The sequence below is a fragment of the Nannospalax galili genome, unplaced genomic scaffold (assembly GCF_000622305.1).
Source record: "Nannospalax galili isolate Female #2095 unplaced genomic scaffold, S.galili_v1.0 scaffold660, whole genome shotgun sequence".
In the NCBI taxonomy this organism is placed as follows: domain Eukaryota; kingdom Metazoa; phylum Chordata; class Mammalia; order Rodentia; family Spalacidae; genus Nannospalax; species Nannospalax galili.
Genome location: NW_008349073.1, coordinates 1,064,973 through 1,091,638, shown reverse-complemented (window position 1 = coordinate 1,091,638; position 26,666 = coordinate 1,064,973). Strand labels below are relative to the sequence as shown.

Here is a 26,666-nt window from a genome sequence, read left to right as displayed (position 1 = left end):
TCCCTCCCTCCCTCCCTCCCTTCCTTCCTTCCTTCCTTCCTTCCTTCCTTCGTGTGCAGATGCATGTACACCTATGTACATGTTCCCGTGGAGACCAGAGGACAACCTTGGTGTTATTCCTTAGGAGCCTAGTTCCCCCTGTTTTTTTAAGACAGGATCTCCCTGTAACCCAAGCTGGCTTGGGATTCAATAAGTAGACCAGACTGGCCTTGATCTCACAGAGATCCACCTGTCTCTGCCTTCCTAGTACTTGGATTAAAGGAGTGTACCACTATGCCAAATACATTTTATATAGTACACTGAGGCACAGAGGTATGAGCTTGCCCATGATCACATAGTATATGACAAAATTGAGATTAAGAATTTTGAAAATTTGTATAATGCATAGTGATTCATAAATGTGATCCCAGCACTATGGTGGCTGGAGCAAGAGGATTGTCCCTTGAGTTCAAGACCAGCCTAGAGTACATAATGAGTTCTGAAACAACCTAGGCTATAGAATTAGACCCTGTCTCAAAGAAACAAGCTAGAAATGTAGCTCAGTGGGTAAGGTGCTTGCCTAGCATGTACAAAGCCCTGGGTTTCATCTCCAGCATCTCATAAACCAGGTGGTGGTTACATACCTCTAATCCCAACACCATCTAAATAAATAAGTAAATAAATAGAATTCATATAAAAGTATACTCCTTTAATCCTAGCACTCGTGAGGCAGAGGCAGGCGGATCTCTGTGAGTTCAAGGCCAGCCTGGTCTACATAGTGAGTTCCAGGCCAGCTGGGGCTACTGGGAGACCCTGTCTCAAAAAGACCAAAGGGAAAAAAAAAAAAAGTATACTAAAAGGAAACATCCCCCAAAAGTTTAAAGAAGTTAGAAGGGGAGACTGTATTAAAACATTTTAAACAGGATTATACATGTCATAGGAAGTTTAGTATTTAATGTAACACAGAAGGTAAATGCTGCCTTATTTGCAGTAACTCTGGATAAGAAGTTATAGAACATGAGAGCTCAAGAACTATATAGCCCAGGCTGACCTTAAACATGGATCCTTTTATCTCTACCTCAAGAGTGGAACATCATAGGCACATGCTACCACACCCTCAGATGGCATCTTTCATGTCTCTTTACAATCCTGTCCTTTACCTGCACTGAACCTCAAATTTTGGCTTGAAGGTTACCTCTTAGATGAAAAGGCCAATTAGGACTTTATAAACACTTTTCTGATCTAACCTTGACCTCTGAGAGGGGAAGAAGGTAAAATTAGGGTATAATCTTTCTTTGGCAACTTCTTTTTCCTTTACCAGAAATTTTCTGTATTATAGGGCTCTGTGGACTGCCCCACTCTGGAGTTTGAGTATGGAGATGCAGATGGGCATGCAGCAGAGTTGTCAGGTATGAGTCAATGGGTCAGTAGTGTGTAGAAAAGTGGTCAGGGGAGAAGGAAAGGGCCTGTGATCTCCCCTGACAGCTTCTCTGGTCTTAGGAAGAGACTATTGAACAAAGGCTGTTTTCATTACATTCCTTCCCCCAACCAATAGTAAATATCTCTGTTTGCATTCACATTTCCTTCGGCAGAGTCTCCTTGACTGGTATTCTTTGTTCTTTCAATCTATTGCTTTTTTCTACTCATCTTTTTTCTTTTGCTGCATTCTGAAATAAGTTCTCTCACTTTCCATTATTCACCTCTCTTCCTATAATGCATAATTTTGCATGCCTGTTCTTTCTGCCACCCTCCCTTTATCCCATTCTATCTCTGCTTTGTTTCCTTTACCTCCATCTTTCTCCCTTCCCCTAACACTTGCCCCTTCCTAAAGTTTCAGCCTTAGCTGAAGGAGATTATTGGCCGGCTGAGTAAGGCTGAACATGTCACCTACATCATCATAGTCAAGCTCTGTTTCAGATGTTTGTGAGTTGGGATTAAGTGATCCCGTTCCTTTCTCAATTCTGAGCAGCTTTTCTGTCTGGATTTTTAGAATAGGATAAACGTGATCTCACATTAAAGGCCTCCGTGTTACACGTGCTATGAATGCTAGTTATTAATAACTGAGCTTTGGGTGGAGATGGTGTGAAAATTAAATATTCTATCACATGGAAGTGACACTGTGAGACATGCTTTTCCAGAGAAAAAGGCAAACATTTTTAAGTTCTGGTGAATAAGCACAGGGAATAAATTTTGCAATGAGTGACAGAAATAGCTAAGTTTAATAAAGAACAAAGAATTAGAATCTAGAATATGAATTTATGTAGAGAAAGAGAAACAAAGAAGAAATGAAGAACTCAATAAAGAAGCAGACATGAATTCCTCATTTAAGTCCAGCACTGATGATTAGTTAATAGAGAAAGGCAAATTAAAATAATGGGATATTATTTCACAATAATCAGGCCTCAGAACTTAATGCAATCCTAGAATCTATATGGTGGAAAGTGAGAGCTGATTCCTACAAGTTGTCCTCTGACTGCCACATGTGTGCCATGGCACTCTGATGCAAATGCACACACAATAAATGTTTAATTTTTTAAAAAAGCCCTTAAAGACTTAATGAGTACTTTTCTACACTGCAGTATGAACAGAGTATAATGAAAAACGGTTAATTCATATCTAATAAAATTGAAGGTGTGTACATATTATGACCCAATAATTAACAACACAGTAATTTTACTCCTATATGTACACTCTAACACTTGGGCACAAGAAAATGTACAAAGTCGTTTATTGCAGCCTTGTTTATAGTTATGAGAAGTTGAAAAATGCCCATTTCCAGGGGAATGGATAAACTAGCATATAAATGTAATGGGCTTACACAGACATTGTTTGTGAATTGCCCAAGTCTAAGTGGCACAATGTAACCGCTACATTTAAGGCTCACAGATCATAGAACAAAGGGTAAAGAAGACAATATCTCAATTTGCATTAATGAAGCTCCCTCATGCAACAGAGGGCCAGGAACACAAAAGGTCACAAATGGCCAAAGTGTAGAGACTTAAGAGTCTGCAGAATGCTGGTCCTTGGATATGACTCCTATATTAAACTGTACCTACCCAGGACTCAGAGACTATTGCGGAAGAGGGGGCAGAAAGATTGTAAGAGCCAGGGAGGAGGTGCATGACCCTGCACCTCCAGCCAGGAAGGTTTCTGGGACCCTGCTCATCTTCAACCTACAGCAATGGTGTCAGCATGCACAGGACCCATGCAAACTCAAACAGATAAAAACCCAGCATAGAACTGGGGAAATGGACAGCTGACCCCAATCTTAGCAGAAGAAATATTGGCAACTGATTACTGCTGGGTGAGGAAGAGCTGATCATCCTAAAGTGAGAGACTCTAGATGGGCTGATTAGACCTCAGTAGATGAACTTGAACTGAGGGATGTCTGGGGACACTGACTTGACACAATAGGCATAAAGGCACAAATGACAGAATGTATGAATTCCGGGGGTGGGAGTTATAGGAGTGTGCCAGTGGGGAAGGGGGTATAAAGATGGTTAAGATTGATTGAGATGTTCTGTATGAAATACACAAAAATTCAATTTAAAAAAATGTAATAAGCCAGGCATGGTGGTGCATACCTTCAATCCCAGCACTTGGAGGCAGAGGCAGGTGGATCTTTGTGAGTTCAAGGCCAGCCTGGTCTACATAGTGAGTTCAGGTCACCTGGGACTACAGGGAGACCCTGTCTCAAAAAGACAAAAAAATGTAATAGGCTTACATACAGCCATTAATAGGATTGATCTATAGTGACATACTTCAGTATGAGAAATGCCAAAACAAAATTGAGGCAAAGAAGCAATGACAGAAGAATTTATATACTATGATTGATAATATTAAAATTAAAAACTTTTAAACAAAACAGTATCATATATTGTTTATAGGTACATATATATGTACTAAAAATCTAAAAATGAGCACTTGAAGTATCTACACCAAATTCATGTTAGTATTTACTTCCAGAGAAGGGAATAAGACTCAAGAGTAGTCAGAAACAAATATGGCAAATGTTTTGTTTGTTTAATCTAGGTAGAAGACACATGGGTATCTTAAAGTATCCTATAGTTAGGCATATATGAAATTTCATTATCTAAAATTTAAAAATAAGGACAAAAACAAAGTTCAGTAGTTTACCTTCCTAACTGGGCTTTCTTGACTATATATGTATATATTCTTGAGTATTTATATATAAATTTATTTTTAAAGAGTCAATAGGGCCAGGCGTGGTGCTCACGCTTTTAATCCCAGCACTCGGAAGGCAGAGGCTGATGGATCTCTGTGAGTTCAAGGCCAGCCTGGTCTACATAATGAGTTCCAGGCCAGCTGGGGCTACAGGGAGACCTTGTCTCAAAAAGATCACAAAAAAAAAAGAGTCATTAATGACTGAAGTATTTAAGATTCAAAGTTAGAATTTGTTTCTGGCCACCCCCAGATTCTGGGGCCTCAGGATTTAAGAGTTCTACCTTCCAGATCAGGTAATTCTCAACTATTAACTAACTGAGTGAAACATAAGTAAATTTCTACCACTTTATAGTATTGGGGAATAGATTTTAAGGTACTCAGTTTGATTTTACTCATCTTCTTTAAGATGAAGTAAGGTATATTTTGAATGTTCTGGTAATAGAGGTTAGATACTCCTGAACACAGAATCCTTTGGCAACCATAGCTGCTTTCTACATGGTTTTACAACAGCATCTGCCCAGGTGACCATAGGTAGGAACCTAAATTTCTGTACTCTTCCAGTAAGAAAATTCAGCATAGAGAGAATTAACTGGCTCCCAGCCCTGAAGAGCAATTTAGTGTGTATTTTTTCAGCCCTTGCCTTGGTTTCCTGAACAGGAATCTTGTCGCTACAGTTCAGGAGTTGTGTTATCCTTCTCTTCCCTAGAGATAGGATAGTTCTAGCCTGGGTTGACGAGCCGAATGGATTGCAGCCCTAAGAAACAGAAGTCTTGACATTAAGCCCTCTGTACTCCAACCGTCCTCCTGGGCCTCACCAAATGTGAGGCTGCCTTCTTTCTCCATTGCAGCAGCCAGCTGGCAGGAGGAGGACAGGTTTGATGGTTTAATCACCCAGGGACACAAGTGGCTATTTTTAACTGTTCTGAAAGGGAGGGAGCTGGCTCTGGATTGAATTGGACACAGGAATGTGTTGGAAGCGTCAGCTCTTCATACCATCCTCTCTGCCCCAGCACCACTACCCCCTTTTGTTGTTTAGTTTTTGTTTTGCCTTGAGACAGGGTCTCTCTATGTGTGGCCCCAACTGGCCTGGAACTCACTATGTAGACCAGGCTGGTTTTGATCTCACAATGATCCACATATCTCTGCCTCCTGAGTGCTGGGATTAAAGGCATGGGTCCCTAGGCCCCATCTTTTGGGGGTCTCCTGAATGACTCTGTTCTGTCTTTCCTGCCACAGAATTATATAGCTACACTGAGAACCTGGAATTTAGCACTAACAGGAGGTGCTTTGAAGAGGATTTCAAGACTCAAGGTGATGCCACATCAGTACTCATGGAAACATGCTTTTTCCCTCCATAATATCCCAGTCTAATCTAATAAAAGTCTAATCAAAGTTTGATTCCTTATCCCCTCCACAACCGAATATTTTTTACTTCTTGCATGTTCCTTATATCTAAAAAAGCAAGAGAAGCCTGAGCTTGGGCCCTTTCCCTATATAAATGGTAAGGAGAGTATAGTTATGACTCACTAATCTGGACAGGTGTCTTGCTACCTAATGGAACCCTGTTCCTAACCTGGTCCTTTATATTAATGCTTAACCTCTGCCTCTAACTTTGCCAAATTGTCAATAGCAATTTTAAATGTCCATACTATGGTTTCCATCTTCTTACTTTTTAAAAAATATTTTTTATTTATTGTTTTTATTTTATGTGTATGTGTGTATTGCCTGCATGTAGGTAAGTGCACCCGTATGGTGCAATACCCGGGGAGGACAGAAGAGGCTGTCAGATCCTCTAGAACTGGAGTTTCGGACACTGTTAGCTACCATGTGGGCGCTGGGATTCGAGCCTGGGTCTTCTGCAAGAACAACCAGTGTTCTTAACCGCTAAACCATCTCTCCAGTCCCCACATCTTCTTACTTTCTCAGTGGCAATTTAACTTTCAATTCAACAAATGTGTGGTAAGTATTTGTTATATCAGAAATGCCAGAGGCAGAGATGAAGGTAATTTGAAGCCTTTACAAAGAAGTTACATAAACTTGTAGCAGTGGGGAGATGCATATCACAAAAGTTACCGAGGTCCACAGTGTTAGGGAAAAGAGAAGAGAGCAGAGCTTTAGGTTTGAGCATTAGTATGAAGGAGGTCCTCTGTAAGGATGACCAGGCATTGGATATGGATGGAAACAGAAGGACTCCTTGAGGAAAGGAAGAGAGATAGGACAAAGTATGCCCTATGCAGAAGACAGTGGAAATGGTTAAGGTGAGACTACAAGTTAGGTTCAGACCTGGAGATTTGGGACCCTTTTCCTATCTTTGTTTTCTTAGCTAAATAAGGAAAACTTGGGTTAAGGATGTAGCTCAGTGGTACAGCTTACCTAGTATGTGCAAGGCCCTGGGCTCAATCCTCAGTACTGCAAAATAAAATTTGAAAAAATAATAGAGCCGGGTGTGGTGGTGCACACCTTAAATCCCAGCACTCGGGAGGCAGAGGCAACAGATCTCTGTGAATTGAGGCCAGCCTCTCTACATAGCAAGTTCCAGGTCAGCTGGAGCTACAGGGAGACCCTGTCTCAAAAATTCCAATAAATAAAAAAATAAATAGATAAGGAAAGCTTTAGGAGAAAAGAGTTTGATGAGAGCTGAGATCAGAGATGGGCATAGCATCAGGAAGAGTGCAGTAGTCACCATCAGCTGTGTATGGCTTTATTCTCCAGTGCAAGACGCTAATGAATGGCTGGAGTTAGAAGAAGATGCACAAAAGACATATGTGATGGGACTTCTGGACAGACTGGAGGTGGTCAGTAGGGAACAACGGCTTAAAGTGGCCCGGGCTGTTCTCTACCTAGCCCAAGGTGAGTGTCCACTCTTGATATAGAAGCGAGGGAGGGAAGTAGGATGAAGCAGACCTTACTGGGGAAGCAAGGTCTCTTACATCTCAATGACAGATCTTGTCATATGCTAGGAGTTGTGTCTAAAGTTTAGGAATTGTTCAACTACTACTACTGTCCTTACGGGAAGATCAAGAGATGGTGTTGGATACTGTTCTGGATCCCTTGGGATCTCTGCCTCTACTTTTTTTCCAAGCATGTCAGGTTTCTTTTTTCTTTTTAGCTGAGAATGACCTTGAACTCCTGATCCTCTTGCCTCTACATCCTAAGTGTTAGGCTTACAGATATGTACCACCATACCTAGTTCATGGCAAGATTTCTTACAGGGTTCCCCCCTCCCAACCTAGCTATAAGTATGTGTGAAGATTAGTGAGAGAGTCCATGTAGCCAGAGTTGATGATGTACCACCAATTGAGTGAGCATAGAGACTTTTCAGCAGCTGTGCCCTGGCATCATCACCAAGGGAGACAGTTGAGTCACAGACTCACAGGTGGACCCTCTGCATGGTTTCTCATTGACATTTTGAAGATTCAGACCAACACAGCAGCAGGAGAGGATGCTAAGAGTAATTTGGAGATAACTAGAACTAAATGAGATTAATTGAGGAAAGCAGTCCAGAAGAAACCTGTTAGCCAGGTGTTGGAAAGGGCACTAAGGTGTCTCACTAGAGTACTGAAAATAGCTCAGAGATCATGAATACAAAGATTGGATCTAAAAAGAATTTAAAAACAATAAATGGGAAAAGGGCAGAGACTGGCATTCCATAAAGAGAAGACTGTAGTAAATAAGATGTTACAACTGGATTACTTAGGTCTGGTGCTCTAACAAACATCCAACTGCCAATACAAGGTCCTTTTGCTTAAGGGCTTTGTTTGCAGCAATCAGGAAGTGTAGGGAATTAATATACTTAGTCCTCATAAAATGACTGGTAGGAATGAGAAGATGGTCTTGATTATCTCAATCCTCTTGGGTGAGATAACTGAGTTGTGTATTCTGCCCTGTTTCCAGAACTTCCCCTGGGATTAAACTCTTTTCCTCTGCCTTCTCTCTTCCCTGCTTCACTGCCCTACTTTTCTGATGATTTCTGAATCCATTCCCAAATAAACAATTTGTATTTAAATATTTATCCCAGGATCTGCTTCTGGGGGAATCTGAGCTTAAGACTGACCATTGATGAAAACATTTGCCCTAACCCTGGAGACTATCTCTCCTCTCCTCTGACTTGTTCAAGGAAGTTCTGCCCAAATTTTGTCAGCCTAATTATTCTGCAAAGTATTAGGAAAGTTTTAAGATCATGTGGCAGGGTGGAAAGAACCTACCCCCTCCTCAACTCCTGTGGCAACTGTCTGGTCCTTTAGGCACTTTTGGGGAATGTGACTCAGAGGTCGATGTGCTACACTGGTCCAGGTACAACTGCTTCCTGCTCTATCAGATGGGGACCTTCTCAGCCTTCCTGGAGCTACTCCACATGGAAATCGAGTGAGAAGCTTTAGGGGAGGGCTGGCCTAGACAACTCTTTCTTGAAGGTGTTCTTTATGAGCTGTGTGGGTTTCCCTGGTAGATTCCCCTGTGGGAGCTCTGTCTGATCACATCTCCACTCAAAGCTTCCCTTCTATCCAGCTTTCTTTCTTGATGTTGTGTTCTTCCTCCCTGAGGTTGAACTTAGCAGCAGCTACAATTCTGGCTTTCACAGGCCTATCCTGGTTAGGTTACCTTTTTATTCTGGGCACTTTCTCAGCTGAGCCTAACTCTAGAATCCATGGAAACTTTTTCTATCATAAGCATAACCCAAGAGGAATAGACAGAGTCTTTGTCCCAAAGACACGTCAAGTCCTGTCATGTCCCCAATTTTTTTTTTTTTTTTTTTTTTGGTCTTTTTGAGACAGGGTCTCCCTGTAGCCCCAGCTGTCCTGGAATTCACTATGTAGACCAGGCTGGCCTTGAACTCACAGAGATCTGCCTGCCTCTGCCTCCCGCGTGCTGGAATTAAAGGCGTGCGCCACCACACCCAGCAATGTCCCCAATTTTTTTTTTTTTTTGGTCTTTTTGAGACAGGGTCTCCCTGTAGCCCCAGCTGTCCTGGAATTCACTATGTAGACCAGGCTGGCCTTGAACTCACAGAGATCTGCCTGCCTCTGCCTCCCGAGTGCTGGAATTAAAGGCGTGCGCCACCACACCCAGCAATGTCCCCAATTTTTATCCTCATGAGTTATAACTCCAGAAGTAGCCTAATCTTCTGCTACTACAATGAACCCTTTTTTTGGTCCATGCCTGTTACCCAGAAGTTTTAGATATATGGAAATCTGCCTGTTTTTCATCAAATATTGCTAGCCTCAGTTTTGTGTCCAATACAGTGGTAAGCATTGTGGGGTTCCCAAGAGGGATTGATATCACCGACCCTGTTCTTTGCTTGTCTTTACCATAGATGAGGGTTTGCTGAGGTAGCAAGGGCATTCTATGGGTTCCTTCACATTAGATCAGTTTCATTAGTGCTGCATAACCAGAGAATGGCAGGTATTCATGTTTGTGAGAACACAGGGAGGAAAAAGGCCTTATAAATTTCTGTTCTTTCCCTCCCCACGGCAGCAACAGCCAGGCATGTAGCAGTGCCCTACGGAAACCAGCTGTCTCCATTGCTGATAGCACAGAGCTCCGGTGAGTGAGAGTGACTGTGGGCTTAGGACAGTGACATGATTAGCATGGATTACACTTTTCCTAAATCCCAGATGAGTGGGAAGTTATTTTTTAACTTATCTGATTGGGTTCCCACTATGGTCATTCATGAAGTCTTTAACTACAGGCTGGGAACTGCCTTGATAAGCTCTCATGATCCCTTTTTAACCCCAGGGTACTACTCAGTGTCATGTACCTAATGGTGGAAAATATCCGCTTGGAGCGAGAGATAGACCCCCATGGGTGGAGGACAGCTCGAGAGACCTTCCGTAATGAACTGAGTAAGAAATGGCACTTGAGGAGGGGTGGGTATGAAGTTCTGGTGGTGGAGGGGAAGCAGAGTATCTGCCTAGCAGAGGAAAGCAGTCCTTTTTTATTTCTTTTTCAAATTAGAAGAGATACTGCATGGGGCATCATGCTTGAGTTTGATTGCACTCCTGTGTGTGTAGGCAAGGCTTAGTCATATAACTTCTCTATGTCTTGATTTCCTGGTTAGAAATGAATAGCCATCCCTCTCCCATTCCATCATTTTACCACCATAGCCTCCCTTCTGCCCTTTAAGCCCCCTCTGGAGTCTTACTATGACTCCTTTACAAGACTAAGTACCCTGGAATTCTTGAGGGAGGGGAGTGCCTTGGTCAGTATGTCCAGAATCAGGGATAGCAGGGCAGAATTTCAGCTACTTCATCTCATACTTTTCCTTTCTTCTTTTTATTCCTCAGGCTTCTCCATGCATAATGAAGAACCTTTTGCCCTCCTGCTCTTCTCCATGGTTACTAAATTCTGCAGTGGCCTGGCTCCCCACTTTCCGATAAAGAAGGTTCTGCTTCTGCTCTGGAAGGTAGTCATGGTGAGTGGCTGATCCCAGTCCACTGAGTTAAGAATGTCAATGGCACCTTCCAATGATAAAGCTGATGATAGAACACTAGAACACTAGCTGACAGATGGAAATTTGGCTCTCCTCATACTGAGACATCTTAGACAATTCTGTACCTCAGTTTCTGTAGCTATAAAATGTGAAAGCATGATTTGCCTTCCAGTAGAGGATATGTTCTTACAAATATATAGTTACAGCTGTGTGTGGTGACTCAGGCATTTAATCCCAGCACTTGGGAAGCAGAGACAGGCGGATCTCTGTGAGTTCAAGGCCAGCCTGGTCTACATAGTGAGTTCCAGGACAGCTGGGACTACAGGGAGACCTCATCTCTAAAACAAAAGACAAAAAAAAAAAAAGGAAAAGTATATAATATAGTTAACAGTTTTGTTATTATTCAGCCTGATCCTTCATCCCACAGTCCCCCTCTGGCTCCCATGCCATAGGACTGGAGGAACAAAATACCCTCCAAGTGCGCTTCATGGAGGGAATTGCCACTTGACTATAGAGGAAACTTTGTGATGCTGGGAGATAATAATATATGAATGTGTTATTAAAATGGGAGATTGTGCCAGTATAGAGACACATGCTTTTAAGAGGCTGAGGCAGTAGGACTTCCAGGGCTACACAGTTCTGGGCCAGCCTGGACTACACAATGAGACCCTGTCTCAAAAAACAAAGCAAGCAGAGATGGGAGGGCAGACTGTTTCCCTTTTTTTTCAGGCCCCCAAGAGTCTCTCTTCTTCTACTGTTTAGTGGTATTTCCAACCTTGAGTCAGTGAATAAGGGCTTATTTTAGTCTGAACTCCTCAGATTGGAATGGTAACCATGTTTGCTTCTTTCTTTTTTTCTCCTGTGTGTGGATGTGTGTGTGTGCTTCTTTCTGTTTTTCTCCTGTGTGTGGATGTGTGTGTGTGTGTGTGTGTGTGTGTGTGTGTGTACACGCACACATGCCTGAATGAGTTTATGTGCATCGTGTGCATGAAGGTGCCCATAGAGGCCAGAAGAGGGTGTCAGATTCTCTGGAACTGGAGTTGCAGATGGTTGTCAGCCACCCAGTGTGGGTTCTGGGAACTGAGCTCTGGTCCTCTGCAAGCTCTCTTAAGCACTGGGCCATCTCTCTCTCCAGCCTCCATCCTGTTTTTCTGCTGCTTTGTTCAAGAGTTTGTATGAGGAAATTAGAAATTGTAGCTTTTTCTTTCCATCATGTTTCCCTGACTCTGTTCTCTTGGATATCCCTCCCTTTTTCTCTCTTCTCTTTCCTTTTTACTTTAGTTTACCCTAGGTGGATTTGAGCATCTGCAGGCTCTCAAAATACAGAAGCGTGCAGAGTTGGGCCTGCCTCCACTGGCTGAAGACAGTATCCAGGTGATAAAGAGTATGCGTGCTGCCTCCCCACCCTCGTACACTCTTGACCTTGGGGAGTCTCAGCTGGCTCCACCGCCCTCCAAGCTACGAGGTCGCCGTGGTTCTCGAAGGGTATGGACTAAGCATACTAAGTAATATTGGGATACTGGGCTGGCCAAAAATCAAGATTCCAAGATATACTGGATGTGATAGGAAAGGGTGATAAATGGACTGATTCATCCCACCCTGACTGTAACCAACATGAATCTTCAGAGTCCAATACTTTGACCTCTGTCCCCCAGCCCTGATAGGCTCCTGAGCAGTCTTGATGGAATATTATGATATCACATCATATAACCATGTATTATCGGTCTGGAGTTCTTTAGCGCCCTAACATGATTTTGCTGAGAATTCTGAGACTAGGCACCCTGAAAAAGGGCATCTAGCAAATCTACATACCTAGTGTGAATCACTTACCACTTTCTTGGCAGCAAAAAGATTTACTTTGAGCCAGCCATACTCTGTCTGGCTCTGGGCCACAAACTTAAATTTGAGAGATGACTGGTTAGGGTTTTCAGTAGTGTATTGTCTTGAGAAGGTTTAAAGAAGTTACACTGAGCCATGGCCATATTCTTATGAACACACCTGCCTGACCTACCAGAGTTTACCAACTAAGGGTGACAGGGCCAGACAATCCCGTCTAAATTGTATGCATTATGACATGTTTTTTTTAACCTTGAGTTTTTGTTTTACAAGGTAATGCTTACTCACTATAGAAAATTTGGAACAAATATAAAAATGTGATGGAGAACAAAAATCACCCACAATCTGTGACTACCAGCAGCAATGACTGTTAACTTTTTGGCCTATTTCTGTCCAATCTTTTTTTTTTTTTAATTTCTGCAACAAGATTTAACATTTCCAAACTCACTTTCCTCTGCCTAGCAGCAAGCTTCTGTCGTCCTCTTCCTCAGTCAGCCAGCTGGTGTGTACTCACAGAAGGCAAACGAGTTGAATGTTCACCTAAGCACAGCATAATTAGGAAAGTGCCAGGGAAAAAAGGCATGAGTACTTTCTGAAAGCTAACTATGTCTCTGATGTTATCTATGTTCTGTCTCTAGCCATGGCCATGTTTGCCCAAGAGCTACCTGTCCTAGGATTAGGTCTATTGAGTTCTATGATTGAGATGGAATGTCCTTATAGGAGTTGGGTTCCAACTTTACGTTTCTTGAGGTCTGGAATCCTTTGGTGACAGAGTGGCTTCAGACAAGGTTGCCAAACTCTCTATATACTTTCCTCTCCCCACCCACTAGCAACTCCTCACTAAGCAGGACAGCCTGGACATCTACAATGAAAGGGATCTCTTCAAGACTGAGGAGCCAGCTACTGAGGAGGAAGAGGAATCTGCTGGAGATGGTGAACGAGCCTTGGATGGCGAGTTAGACCTGCTAGAGCAAGATCCCCTGGTGCCACCTCCACCCTCACAGACACCCCTCTCTGTTGACCGGGTAGCCTTTCCCAAGGGCCTTCCCTGGGCCCCAAAAGTCAGGTAGGTTTGGTATCACCAGTGACCCTGAGCTTTGGGATTTTAATCAGTGAACACAAAGGGTGGAGTAGTCTATGTATCCAGAGTTCATTAACCTGGTCTGGCAGCCATAACTCCTGGGTCTGACGTTCCTTCTGTTGCTTACTGTCTTCTTCCACTGATCTTGTCCTTCCAGATGAAGGTGTAGGAGCCCTGAAAAGTTTTCTTTTTCATGGTTGTTTTTCTTTCTTCCTTTCTATGGTGTTGGTCCCTCCACCATCATCTCAGACAGAAGGACATTGAGCACTTCTTGGAAACAAGCAGAAACAAGTTCATTGGATTCACCCTGGGGCAGTAAGTGACTAGATGGTCAAAACTGGCCATGAAGTATATCTAGGGGGCTATGAATCCTTCCCACTTGCCTTCATAAACTAAAAGGACCTGTCAGAAGTATCATTGGGCTACATATTCCTTTAAGTAGGAATCTGTCACCTGCAGGTCAAGTGAGTCCCCAAGAGACTATATAATATAAATTTCCTAATTTTCAGAGCTGGGTGTTGTGACCCACACCTTTAATCCCCGCACTCAGGAGGCAGAGGCAGGTGGCTTTCTGTGAGTTTGAAGTCAGTCTGGTCTCCATAGTGAATCCAGGCCAGTTGTGGCTTCAGGAGACCCTGTCTCAAAAAAAAAAAAAAAAAAAAAAAACAATAAATAAATAAATCTCCAATTTTCAGGAACACTTCTGTGTATCATTGTTATTTTTGTGACTTTAAGCGAAAGGGTAGACCTAGAACCTCATATAGAAAGGTCTAGAACCTCATACAGGAAGGTCTAGGATACCAGGGGTAGATGCTAAAGTACAAAAGTTGTGGTCCCTATGATTCCGGGGTATAGGTAGTTTTCTCTTCCCTTTGAAATTTATGATTTGGTGTTTTTGGCCTTTCACAGGGACACAGATACCTTGGTTGGATTACCTAGGCCCATCCACGAGAGTGTGAAGACCCTAAAGCAGGTGACCATGGTGGGCTTTCAGTTTTCAAGGACAGGGAGCCATCAAGAGAAGTCACATTACCAGGGTTTGGGGTACTGGGTAGAGCTCTTCTTCCAGATACATTCAGGGCCTTCTTCATCTCCCCTGTGGGCCTTTTAGCCAAATAAGAAAAATCAGATTTCTGTCTACTTACCCAATTTCTTTCATTTAAATAGATGGAAAAAAAAATTCCTATCATTCCTTTTCCCACTTTATATCCTCTCTTCTTTCCCATTCCTTTTGCTTCCTTTCCTTTCCTTTCTCTCTCCTCATAGGTCCACTAACGTCTAACAGCTAACACTTAGGTATATATGAGTACAAAGAATGTAGAGTCATCATCACTCCATACACACATGGAGACCGATCTGGGCAGTGGTCCAGAGGCAAAGGCCTATCCTTGACTTCCCTTGCACTTAGTTTGAAGGGAAATGCCTAAATATTTGCTGGTAGCCAACAAATATGGAAACATGTAACACATGGAAACACTGTAAAAAGAAGCACTTTGCTCAGTGCTGATGATGCAGAGGTAACTAAGACTCTTGCCTCCAAAAGTTTCATTCCTATTTAGGGTGGTGGACCCATAGAACATTACTATATGAACAAGGAAGTTAAGGAAGAAACTGGCACACATGTGAATAAGGTTCTCAAGCTTTGTTAATGCTTTCTTGTCTTTGCCAGCACAAGTATATCTCCATCGCAGATGTACAGATCAAGAATGAAGAGGAACTGGAGAAATGTCCTATGTCTTTGGTGAGCCAACGGCTCCTGCATTCAGGAGAAGGGAAGAAAGAACTCTGCAGTGCTGTCACAGAGCATGCATTGTACATGCATTGATTAAGCTTGCTAGGCTGTTCCTGTATGTTTCACAAGATGAAGGACCTACACTATATTAGAGTTGGGGAAGAAAGATAGTAAATAACTAAAAAAGACCATCACAGAATGGTAGATCCCATGAAGATAATTTAAGTAGGATAACATGATTGAAGCATCTGTAGACTGTTTTAGATTGGTAATTAGGGTAGATGAGATGTCTGAGAAGGTGACATTTAGTTAAAATCTGAAATACAGAAAGTAGCCAGCCTTAGGAACATCATGAGTAAGGCATTCCAAGCAAAATTAAAAGCATTAACAATGAAGAGTGGGAGGGACAGGCACAGAGTACAAGAGGGAGTGAAAGAAGGCTGGTATAGGCCAGGCATGGTAGCTCACACCTTTAATACCAGCACTTGGGAGGCAGGGGCAGGTAGGCGGATCTCTGTGAGTTTGAGGCCAGCCTGATCTGCATAGTGAGTTCCAGGCAAGCTGGGGCTACAGGGATACCCTGCTTCAAAAAGACCAAAAAGGGGGGGGGGGGAGACAATGACGACAACGACGACAATGGCTGGTGTAACAACACATGAGTAAGAGATGGGGTTGGAGAGATGAAGTCAGACAAGTAGCCTGGGGACACTTTACATAGGACTGGCTAGCAAAAGTAGGAAGCTTGAAGTTGATTCACCATACAGGAGAAGCCTTTGGAGATTTTAGCAGGGGAGAGATAGTGATCTGTCATTTTAAAAAACCTCCATTTATTATGTAAAGATTGGACCAGAAAGAGATGGGTAGCATTAACTCATCTCCAAACAGTCAAAGTGAGGGGCTGGAGAGGTGGCTCAGGGGTTACGAGTACTTACTGCTTTTGCAGAGGATCTAGGTTTGATTCCCATTACTCACATGGAAACTCTGTTGCCCTCTTCTGGCCCCCGTGGGCACATACTAGGTATACATACAGGTAAGCAAACACTTCTACAAATAATAAATAAATCATTTAAAAAAAAACAACACTCAAAACAGCCAAAGTGATGAAAGGTGATGGTGACCTAGACTAGGGTAGTAAAGTGGATGAATTTGGGTTGTATTTTGAAAGTAGGCTGACCACACTTAGAGATTAAGTGTTACCTGCCAAAATGGGAGGAAGACCAAGAATCTTGCGTTATTCATACTCAGGTTTATATGTCCATTAAATGTTCATCCAGAGTGGCCAGGCAGTTAAATATATAGGTCTAGAGTTCTAGGGAAAGGATTGGCTTCAAGAAAATTGTGAGTCATTGATTTACAAACAATGTTAAAAGCCAAAGAAATGAGTGAGAGAGCCAAGGAGGGAATAGAGACAGAAGAGGATAGAACCCGGAAAAAGCCACTAGGGTGTATTGAGAGTGGCATAAGTCAGAAAAGGAGCCAGGAAAGAAAAGTAAGAACACTCAGTGAAGTGGGAGGAAATTCAGAAGTCTGATACAATGCAAGCAGTATCTTTTAAAGAAGGGAGTGGTCAGCTGAATCAAATGGTGCTGATATGTGGCATGTGATAAGAACAGAGGTGCTCATTGGATTTGGCAGCATTAAGATATCTGATTTTTGTTAAAAAGAACCATAAGTGGAGTGGCTAAAAGACTGTTTAGAGCCGGGCGTGGTGGCACACGCCTTTAATCCCAGCACTCGGGAGGCAGAGGCAGGCAACTCTGAGTTCAAATCCAGCCTGGTGAGTTCCAGGACAGCTGGAGCTACAGGGAGACCCTGTCTCAAAGAGACAAAAAAAAAAAAAAAAAAAGACTCTTTAGAGTACACTAAAAAGGAATGTGAAAAAAAGTAGACACCCAACACAGTAGGTGTTGTGAAGAAGAGGAGAGAAATGGGGTGGTAGCTCTAGGAGAGGTGGGATCAAGAGAGAAGACATAGCTAAAAGAGCACAGAGCACTCTTCTGGGAGAATAAGAGATATAATGTTCCTGCCTTTAATCTCCACTTGGGAGACAAAGGCAGCCCAGCCTGGTTTACATAGTGAGTTCCATTCCAGCCATGGCTACATAGTGAGTTCCAGGCCAGTCATGGCTATAAATTAAGACCCTAGCTTTAAAAAAAATACAAGAGTATGTTTTTGTCTTAAGAGAAATGATCCAGGTCAGGCATGGCTGGGCAGGTCTGTAATCTGAGTACTTAGGAGAAAGATCAGGAATTCAAGGTCATCCTTAGCTACTTAATGAGTTGGAGGCCAGCCTGGGCTACATGAAAAAAAAATCCAAATCCAAGAGTGCAGCTAACTGTAGGACTGATAGATTTTATCAAGAGAGAACATGAGATCCCAAGCCCTAGTGGAAGCTTGGCTTGTCTTCCAAGCACAGGTGGTTCATCTTACATGTCAGAAGGCAGGCAGAAATTGGTAGATCTGGTGATGAAAAGATGCAGCATACCTGTCTGATCGCTTCTGTCTTAGTATGAGAAAGTATCAGGCAAGGTTAGCAACTTGAGGTGCTCTTGGACAAGGGAGTTGGTTTGAGTGGAGAGAAGGAAATAAGCCTTTTGGGGGAACAGGAGGTACACATGCAAGCATCACCAAGCTCTCTTGAATGCCCATTTAAGACTTGTGTCCATGGGCCCAGTTGTCTTCCCTGCCTCAGGGTTTCATGGCAGTGACTCTATAGTGGGAGACCTTGAGAGAGGAGATAACTGCATTGGCCAAAAATTTGAATGAGGCCTGAGTAGTCTCTTGAGCATCTGAGGCCACTGCTTCCCCATTCTGATAAAGGGGTTCATTTAGGGTTATGAAGAGGACAGAAATATGCATGGAGTACTTGGTCATAAAGAAGAAAGTGATGTTGGTGAGGATAATGGAGCTGGGGAGAAAATAGTTTCAAACCTTTTAAAATCTTCCTTGTTAATACTCCTCATTTCTCACAGGTTACTTAACTTCATTACTAACTCTCCCTATTTAACCATCTATGATTTTTTTCACCCTTCCTAGATAACAGCATTCTAGAGTTCTCAGCTGATCTCAGATCGACACTGGGAAATTCTTCTGTATAGGGTCTGTTTTAATGTCTCAGGTGTCCTTTCATCTATAATTAAGCCCATTTGTATCCAGGGTAGTTCTCTGTGTGTGTCCAGCAAAGCAACAGTCTAAGCTAACTCCTAGACTGGAGTTCTGACTCCTGATTGAGCATGTAACATGGAAAGAACAATTAATTGAGATCGTAAGAAAACAAAATCATAGAACTTAGGGACAGCCAGTCCTCTAAAGTCATGTAATGAATCAGTAACACAGCTACAATAGCCTTCTAGGGCTGACTCCTAGCTTACTCCTCTGTTCATGCTACCCCTCACCAACCAAGAAGATGTAACCTTTGGAAACACCTGGAAAGCAGCCTGGGTAAACTGTGTTTCCTACCATAGGGAGAAGAAGTGGTACCAGAAACACCGTGTGAAATCCTCTACCAAGGCATGCTGTATAGCCTCCCCCAGTACATGGTAAGGAGCTGGCTGGGTCAGAGCTACCCTTTTCTGAGAGGAACAGTTGAGAAGTGAACTGTCCATCATTTGAGCTTGTTCCCTGAGCCTTTGCCCCTGACACATTAGAACTATGAAATTTCCTCAGGGTTCCTCTGAAGGTATTATTCTCCCTGTTCTTCCTATGGGGTAGGGGGAAGCAGAATGAGGTAAAGTCTATACACTACATCAGGGCCCCTGCTAGTTGAATAACACTGTCCTGAGTTTTGGCTTCCTCCTTGGCCTCACAGACAGGCTTCTCAGGATGAACACCTGTTTGTATTTCTGTATGCTGGCAAGGCTTGGTCACTGAAGGACGATCTTAGAGAAAGGCTTTGAAGTACTTTTCACTGGGCTAGTAAGGTTTGGAAGAATCAGTGTGCTGAGTGGGATAGACAAGGGTGGATTTCCTCTTTTTCTGTTTTCCCAGATTGCTCTGCTTAAGATTCTGCTGGCTGCAGCCCCCACCTCCAAAGCTAAGACAGACTCTATCAATATCCTGGCAGATGTCCTTCCTGAAGAGATGCCGTGAGTTCTTCCACTGGGGCAGCTGTCATACTCTAGTGTCTTGTCTGCAGGGCCTTTCTGTCTCACCTCACTTTGTTAACGTAAGATTGTTTTACACGCCTTTAATCCCAGCACTTGGGAGGCAGAGGCAGGTGGATCTCTGTGAGTTCAAGGCCAGCCTGGTCTACATAGTGAGTTCCAGGACAGCTGGGGCTACAGGGAGACCCTGCTTCAAAGAGACAAAGAAAAAAAAAGAGATTGTTTTCAGAGAAATCTCTTCTTTCCCGTCTGTACCTCCTTTCCCCTGCAGGGCTCTCTATTGAGCTGTAATGTAGCTCAGAACTAAGGGTCTAGCAGGTAACCTCAGTGCTAGTTGACTAGCTGTGCCAGAAATGTGGGTAGACAATGCCAATGGATAAGTTTGCTAGAGAGAAGACACATCAACAAGGAAATCAGGGGAGGTTTTCCTAAAGCTTTTCCAGAAGTCGGGGTTTCCCAAGTTCTGACCATCTTGTTTATATTATATCTGACCCCAATTCTTGGGATCCTTCCTCACAGGCATCTCTCCATAGCTACCTCTATACTGATGCTTCTTCTCTTCTTTGTAGCATTACTGTTCTCCAGAGCATGAAGCTGGGCATTGATGTGAATAGGCACAAGGAGATCATCGTAAAGAGTATCTCTTCCCTGCTCTTGCTACTTCTCAAACACTTCAAGCTCAACCATATCTACCAGGTAAGCAGCTAGGGGCACTTCTTCACAAGCTTCAAGTATTCCTCAGACCCTAGAGGCAACACAGGAGTCCTCATAGTCCTACCGAGCATCTTTTGGACTATTCTTTGTCCTCAGAGAGTCCAGCTATTTGTTGCATGAGCTTATGATGAGGATATGGAATGGGATGTGGGGAACTGACCTACAAAGGTGCAAAAAACTATCTTCTTTATAAGTTAGCTCAGAGTCTGGCTAGAAATTCTTAGGAATACTCCTAGCCAGTCAGAACAATACAGTTCAGAATTTAAACATTCCAGAAAGGGCACAGGGCATATTGATCATACTTTCTGTATGTGAAACTCTTTTATGACACTTTATAATTCTGAATGAGGCACAGTTTTGGCACTTTCTTGTTCATCCGTTCGTTAATATACTGATGTTCTAAGTACTAGAGATAATGTCATATACCAGATAGACCAGAACTGAAGCCTACATTCCAGTGGTTCATGTGCTTCCTATGTGCTGTCTCAAACTGTCTGAATGATGCCAGCAGTTGCCAAGAGTTAGCTGCATCTGTCTCCAGTGTCAGTCACAGTTGAGACATTATGAACCAGAGGTTTGCTATGGAAAACAGCTCCCTCAGGGAGCCTTCCTTTCCTGTTGAGCTTAAGAACAAACCTCACAGCAATTCTATTTATTTGGGGCTGTTTTTCTTTCTAGTGTGTTTACTATGCGCTTTTGGTCAGGAGCTTGCAACATACACTGCAGATCGTCCTCTTGCATGTAGCATGGGCCAGCCGAAGATGAGTATTCCCATTTCAGAGACAGAGACAGTTTACACAGTAGATATTCTTAAATATGGCTATTACGTTTATACTTCCCTATCTTTTCTCTATACATGCTTTATATCCCCCTACAAATAAGCAGCCTTTTCTGCTTTGATCTTTTATTTCAGTTTGAATATGTATCACAACATTTAGTATTTGCCAACTGCATCCCCTTGATCCTGAAGTTCTTCAATCAAAATATCTTGTCCTACATCACTGCCAAAAACAGGTATGGACTCTGGACAGATTTATTTCAAGGAGCTACTTTGGGTAGTTGAGAAAATTGCTTTATCCTTTCATTTCTTCTGGTTTCCCTAGTCCCTCCCTTCTTAGAGCTCTTCCTGTTAGATTTAATCTTCTTAAAGTGTCAGCTGATGGGAATGTATGAGTTTTTTTCCTCACTGAGTTTTTACATATTAATAGTTTTGAAAACTACCTTGGTTTGTAGAAATGAAGCTGCAATGATGAATTTCTGTGATGAAAAGACCTGTTGCTAAAGGATGTAGGAGATTTTTGCTGTTATGCAACAGCCCTCTTACCTGGACAGCTCTGATTTTAGTATAAATCACAAATTGTAGGAATTGGAACAGTTACACTGCTTTGTAAATGCAAAGTGTTATACAAAATTTATGATGATGAGAGTATGGAGTCCAAACCATCAGGGAAGGTTCAACATTTATAATAAAAAGCAAACAATAGACCTTTACTTGGGTAGATGAATTTATAGTTTAAAAATACGGTATTTGGGGGCTGGAGAGATGGCTTAGCAGTTGCAGAGAGCCCAGGTTTGAGTCCCAACACCCACATAGCAGCAAACAACCTTTCGTAACTCCAGTTCCAGGGACTCTGATGTCCTCTTCTGACCTCCCCCGGCATTACACGACACTGGTGCACTTACATATATGCAGGCAATACACTCATACGCATAAAATGAAAATAATAAATAAAATTTAAAAATTTTAAATATGGTATTTTTAAAAATTTGTTACTTTTTGATTTTTTTTTTTTTTTTTGGTCTTTTTTTTTGAGACAGGGTCTCCCTGTAGCACCAGCTCACCTGGAACTCACTATGTAGGCCAGGCTGGCCTGGAACTCACAGAGATCTGCCAGCCTCTGCCTCCCAAGTGCTGGTATTAAAGGCTTGCGCCACCATGCCTGGCTACTTTTTGAATTTTTATCTTTATTTTGTGTGTGCATGTGTATGAGTATGCACATGCTAAGGCATGAATGTAGAGATAAGAGGATAACTTTATGGGAATAGTCTTGATTTCCACCATGTGGATCCCAGGGATCAAACTCAGGTGGCAGGTGCCTTTATATGCTTAGCCATCTCACTGGCCCAAAGTACTGTATTTTTACATTCCTAATTCCACTTAATCTCAACAATGCTAAAATATGCTACAAATTTTATTCTCATCCTGCCAGTTAGGAGACAGAGTCAGAGAGGTGAATTGATTTGCTCAAGTATAACAAGATTATGAGAATGGGGAGATGGCTCAGTCATTAAAGGGCATACCACACAAGCCTGAGGACCTGTGTTCTGATCCCTAGCACTATAAAAAATTGGGTTGGTATGACAGTGCATATCTATAATCCCAACACTGGGAGGGTGGAGATAGGCAATACCTTGGAGCTCTTCAGCCAGCCAGCCTAGCCAAATCAGTGAGCTCTATGTTCAGTGAGAAAGCCTGTCTCAAAAAATTAGGTGGAGTTGAGCTGGGCATGGTGGTACATACCTTTAATCCCAGCACTCAGGAAGCAGAGGCAGGTGAATCTCTGTGACTCTGAGGCCAACCTGGTCTACACAGTGAACTCCAGGTTAGCTAGAGCTCCTGGGAAACCCTGTCTCAAAAAGAAAAAAAAAAACAAACAAACAGGTGGAGGGGTTAGAGAGATGACTCTGTGGTTAAGAGCACTGGCTGCTCTTGCAGAGTACTGGGGTTTGATTCCTAGCACCCACATGGCAGCTAACAGCCATCTCTAATTCCAGTTCTAGGGAATCCAAAGCCCTCTTACAGCCTCCACGGGCATTGCATGCATGAGTGCACTTACATACTTACATACACGCAGGCAAAACATTCATATACATGAAGTAAAAATAAATTAGATGGAGAACAATTGAGGAAAACACCTTAACGTCAACCTCTGGCTTCCACATGCATGTGCACACACATACTCGAAGGTTAACATGTTTAACCTTTTAAGTAAGAATAATAACACGGGTTTTTCTGTGGATGCAAACTGCTGTCCACTCCTCTGGCCATGCTAGCACTGTGAAGTTGGAGAGTATATCCTTATTCTTTAGTTTGCTTCCACAAGAATTGGCATAGCATGTTGTCAGTAGAGTTTACCAGAATTCCTAAAGTAGACATAAGAAGGCTGATGTCATTGGGGTGGCTGGAGAGAGAAGAACTAGGGGTTATCTCAGGAGTCTGAAAGTACTGCCTGAAATTCCACCATGGATTGGCAGTCTTACATGTGGTTTAAAACACACGCTGGCTTTGAAGAGCCTGAAGCCATGAGACCTGGATTCCTGACCTGGATCTGCTATTTGCTAACCATATAATCTCAAGGGAGACAGTCTCTGAGCTGTGCATCTTTAAAATAAATGAGACTGCTTCCTCCAGCAATATCACAGAGCTAGAATTCAGTTCGCTGAGAGATTGGAACAAATTCTGTCCTTGATTTCCTGCCCCCATTTCCTATTTGCAGCACCTTTTTTTTGCCATGGTTCTGTGGAAGGTAGGTAGATAAGTGAATGAATGAACCAAGACTATCATCCTAATGGGATGATACAGAGATGGCAACCCTGGGAGATCCAGAAGAGCTAATTAGGGTGATGTTATGAGTAAACTCGCTGCCCTCTCCTGAGCTGACTCCTCCCTTACCTGGTTTGCATAGGTTATCTTGATCTGCATGGGTTTCTTGAACAAGAAAGACAAATGGTTTGCTTCTAGAAGTTTTGACTTTCAAAATATAAAGACAGGTCCAAGGAATCCCATACCCAACTTCCTAGTCCCTGCTTTGCCAGCATCCTTTACCCATTTCATACTGTACTAGTTCAGACAGATTGGTGTTAAAACTTCATTGAATATCAGAAACAGAAGAAGCATTAGAAATTAGCTAGTCTAAATTCTGCATTGTACTAGTGAAAGAGAGGGAAGAGAGCTGTTATTTGTTGAGTGACTAGACTACCTCCCTATTTTCATGAGGTGCCTGATTTTCCTTCCTGATTTCATGCCTACTTCCTTGGGCTCACTGCAGAGCCTGTGACTTGCTTGTAGTTCCTACTTTTGGGGGATAGACACTATTATTTACCATCCTTGAGCTGCTGCTTGGCCCTGTTAGAAGCATCTGCCCCATGTCTCAGGCTTCCTCCAGGGCGCCCTGGGCAGTTATCCCCAGAGCTCCTGGCTTTCAGAAAGATTGGGCAAGAAACACAGGAACGGTCTTCACTTTGTCTTCATATCCTCTGATGGTTATTAGTGGAGGGGGTTTGGGCAGCATCTTTGAGAACACTATTATATTCACACGTACATTTAAACACAGAGGCAAATGCACTTGTTTGCATATTCCCTAAGGAAGCAAAGAGAGCTAAGAAGAATGAAGTTGAGGTTGCCCAGCACCAGTGCCTTCAATTTCAGCTGAGGTCACTAAGCAATTTAAGAAATGAATGGCTTCTGCTGGAGAGAATAATTCCTGCCCTTTTCAAAGGCAGCCATTTCCTGATGTTGCCATTTACCTAAAGCCTACCCTTATCTCTGCATCTTGCAGCATCTTGGTCCTGGATTACCCATGCTGTACCATCCAGGATTTGCCGGAGCTTACTACTGAGAGTCTGGTAAGCAGATGGGGATTTGTGGCCTTTGAAATCGCCTGATGGCAGAGGCTGGCATTTGCTTTTTCATTTCTTCCCCAGCCCCATGATACCATGGTTTGAGAGTCTCAGATCAACGAAGGCATATTGGCAAGAGCACAGAGGCAGTAAGGGTTTAAAGCTGCTGGCCCAGTTGAGAAAGATTTGGAAAAGCTGAGCTTAGCATCTTATAGAGAAGAGGGAAAAAAAACAGTGAAAAACACTGAGAAGGAAAGGGAATTTAGAATCAAGACTGAAATGCAATGCGAATATCTGTGCTAAATGGCAGGAGAATCTCTGATGTATCACAAAAAAGCATCTGTCTTCTTTATGCTGTGCTGCAAGCAGTTTGCTTTTCATTTTCATATTGGTTATACAACCCAGGAGTATGTACTTCAGAAAATTCCTTGCCACTTTCCTGAAGGATAACCTAAGATCTTCATCCAGGAACAGCTCTAGGCAAGTTAGATAAAGTTCTCCTGAATTATGTATTCCCTGAAACTGCCTGACCAAAAGCATATTGAAGATAAGGTGTCTATTTCATCCTGTATTGCCACAGCTCTTCAGATCCATTACTTTCATCCTGTTACATTGTAATAACTTATCTGTAACTTTCTGAGTTTGACTATAAATTCTTTAATGGGAGAGATGGGAGAAATTTTCTAGTTTTATATCCCTAAGACCTAACACTGTGTCTGGTACCTTGAAGACTTCAATAATGCTAAATGATCAAATGATGGTACCCATGGGTGATATAACCCTTTGTCCCCCAACTTTAATATCTGCAAAATGCTGAGTCAGAAAAGTACATTATGCAAAAATCGATTTCTTCTGTGGTGTATGTTTTGTAGAACTAAAGGAGTCTTGCAGGGAGACGGGGGTCATCAAGAATGACCTAAACCCCTTCTATTTCAGAGATGAGAAACATGAATGCTCAGTGGATGAAGTGACTTATCACAGTCAACTCCTTATAGGTAACAGATCCCAAATTAGACATGAATCAAAAGACCCATGTCCTAAGACATCAAAACTAGCATAGTCTTTACCACTGCAGCAGCAGAATCTCTGTCTTATTTAACTAGAGTCTCAGCTGCCAAAGCAACTGGAAGCTTCTTTCTCCTATAGAGAGGTAATAAATTAACCCTTATTAACATGATGATACCCCCAGCTGGCCTGGAACTCACTATGTAGACCAGGCTGGCCTCAACTCATAGAGATCCACCTGCCTCTGCCTCTCAAGTGTTGGGATTAAAGGCATGTGCCACCATGCCTGGCTCAGGACTGAATCTTTAAAACAACTCTATGAAGTAAATACTATTTTTTAATTTAATTTTTTTTATGTGAATGTGTTTTGCCTGCATGTATATAATGTCATGCAATGCCCATGGAGGTCAGAAGAGGGCGTCAGATTCCCCCAAAACTGGAGTTAGAGATGGTTGTTAGCCACCATGTGGGAACTGGGAACTGAACCTGGGTCCTCTATAAGAGCAGCCAGTGCTCTCAACTGCTGAGCCATCTCTCCAGCCCCCTAAATACTACTGTTCTATAGAGGGAAAAGTTAAATAACTGCTAAGACCTTACAATTGCAAGTAGCAAAGTTGGAGGGTAGAATACATTTTACCATAAACCATGGTTCATGTAGCATTAAAATTCTACTGTTGGAATATTTCAAAAGATAAATTTGGGGATGGACAGATGGCTCAGCAGTTAAGAGCACTTCCTGCTCTTCCAGAGGACCTGGGTTCAGTTCTAGTACACACATGGCAGATGACAACCATCTATAACTCCAGTTCCAGGGTCCAGTTCCCTCTTAAGAGTTTTTTTTAAAAAGATAAATTCGCCGGGCATGGTGGTGCACGCCTTTAATCTCAGAACTAGGGAGGCAGAGACAGGCGGATCTCTGTGAGTTCAAGGCCAGCCTGGTCTACATAGTGAGTTCCAGGACAGCTGGGGCTACAGGGAGACCCT

The 26,666-nt window shown here is 42.7% G+C and overlaps 1 protein-coding gene across 1 annotated transcript in view; it reads left to right on the top strand.

Moving 5' to 3' along the window:
- The window catches only part of Strip2 (striatin interacting protein 2), a 53,320-nt gene that overhangs the window by 7,326 nt on the left and 19,328 nt on the right, over nt 1–26,666 (top strand). Inside the window, exons 2-18 of the mRNA XM_008846360.3 lie at nt 1,319–1,388; nt 5,401–5,475; nt 6,877–7,014; nt 8,409–8,529; nt 9,637–9,705; nt 9,898–10,004; nt 10,446–10,573; nt 11,873–12,076; nt 13,258–13,493; nt 13,758–13,823; nt 14,418–14,481; nt 15,178–15,249; nt 18,705–18,779; nt 19,228–19,325; nt 19,913–20,039; nt 20,971–21,071; nt 24,617–24,683. Coding sequence (XP_008844582.1) covers nt 1,319–1,388; nt 5,401–5,475; nt 6,877–7,014; nt 8,409–8,529; nt 9,637–9,705; nt 9,898–10,004; nt 10,446–10,573; nt 11,873–12,076; nt 13,258–13,493; nt 13,758–13,823; nt 14,418–14,481; nt 15,178–15,249; nt 18,705–18,779; nt 19,228–19,325; nt 19,913–20,039; nt 20,971–21,071; nt 24,617–24,683 — 1,818 coding nt within the window. The remainder of the gene's footprint in view (nt 1–1,318; nt 1,389–5,400; nt 5,476–6,876; nt 7,015–8,408; nt 8,530–9,636; nt 9,706–9,897; nt 10,005–10,445; nt 10,574–11,872; nt 12,077–13,257; nt 13,494–13,757; nt 13,824–14,417; nt 14,482–15,177; nt 15,250–18,704; nt 18,780–19,227; nt 19,326–19,912; nt 20,040–20,970; nt 21,072–24,616; nt 24,684–26,666) is intronic.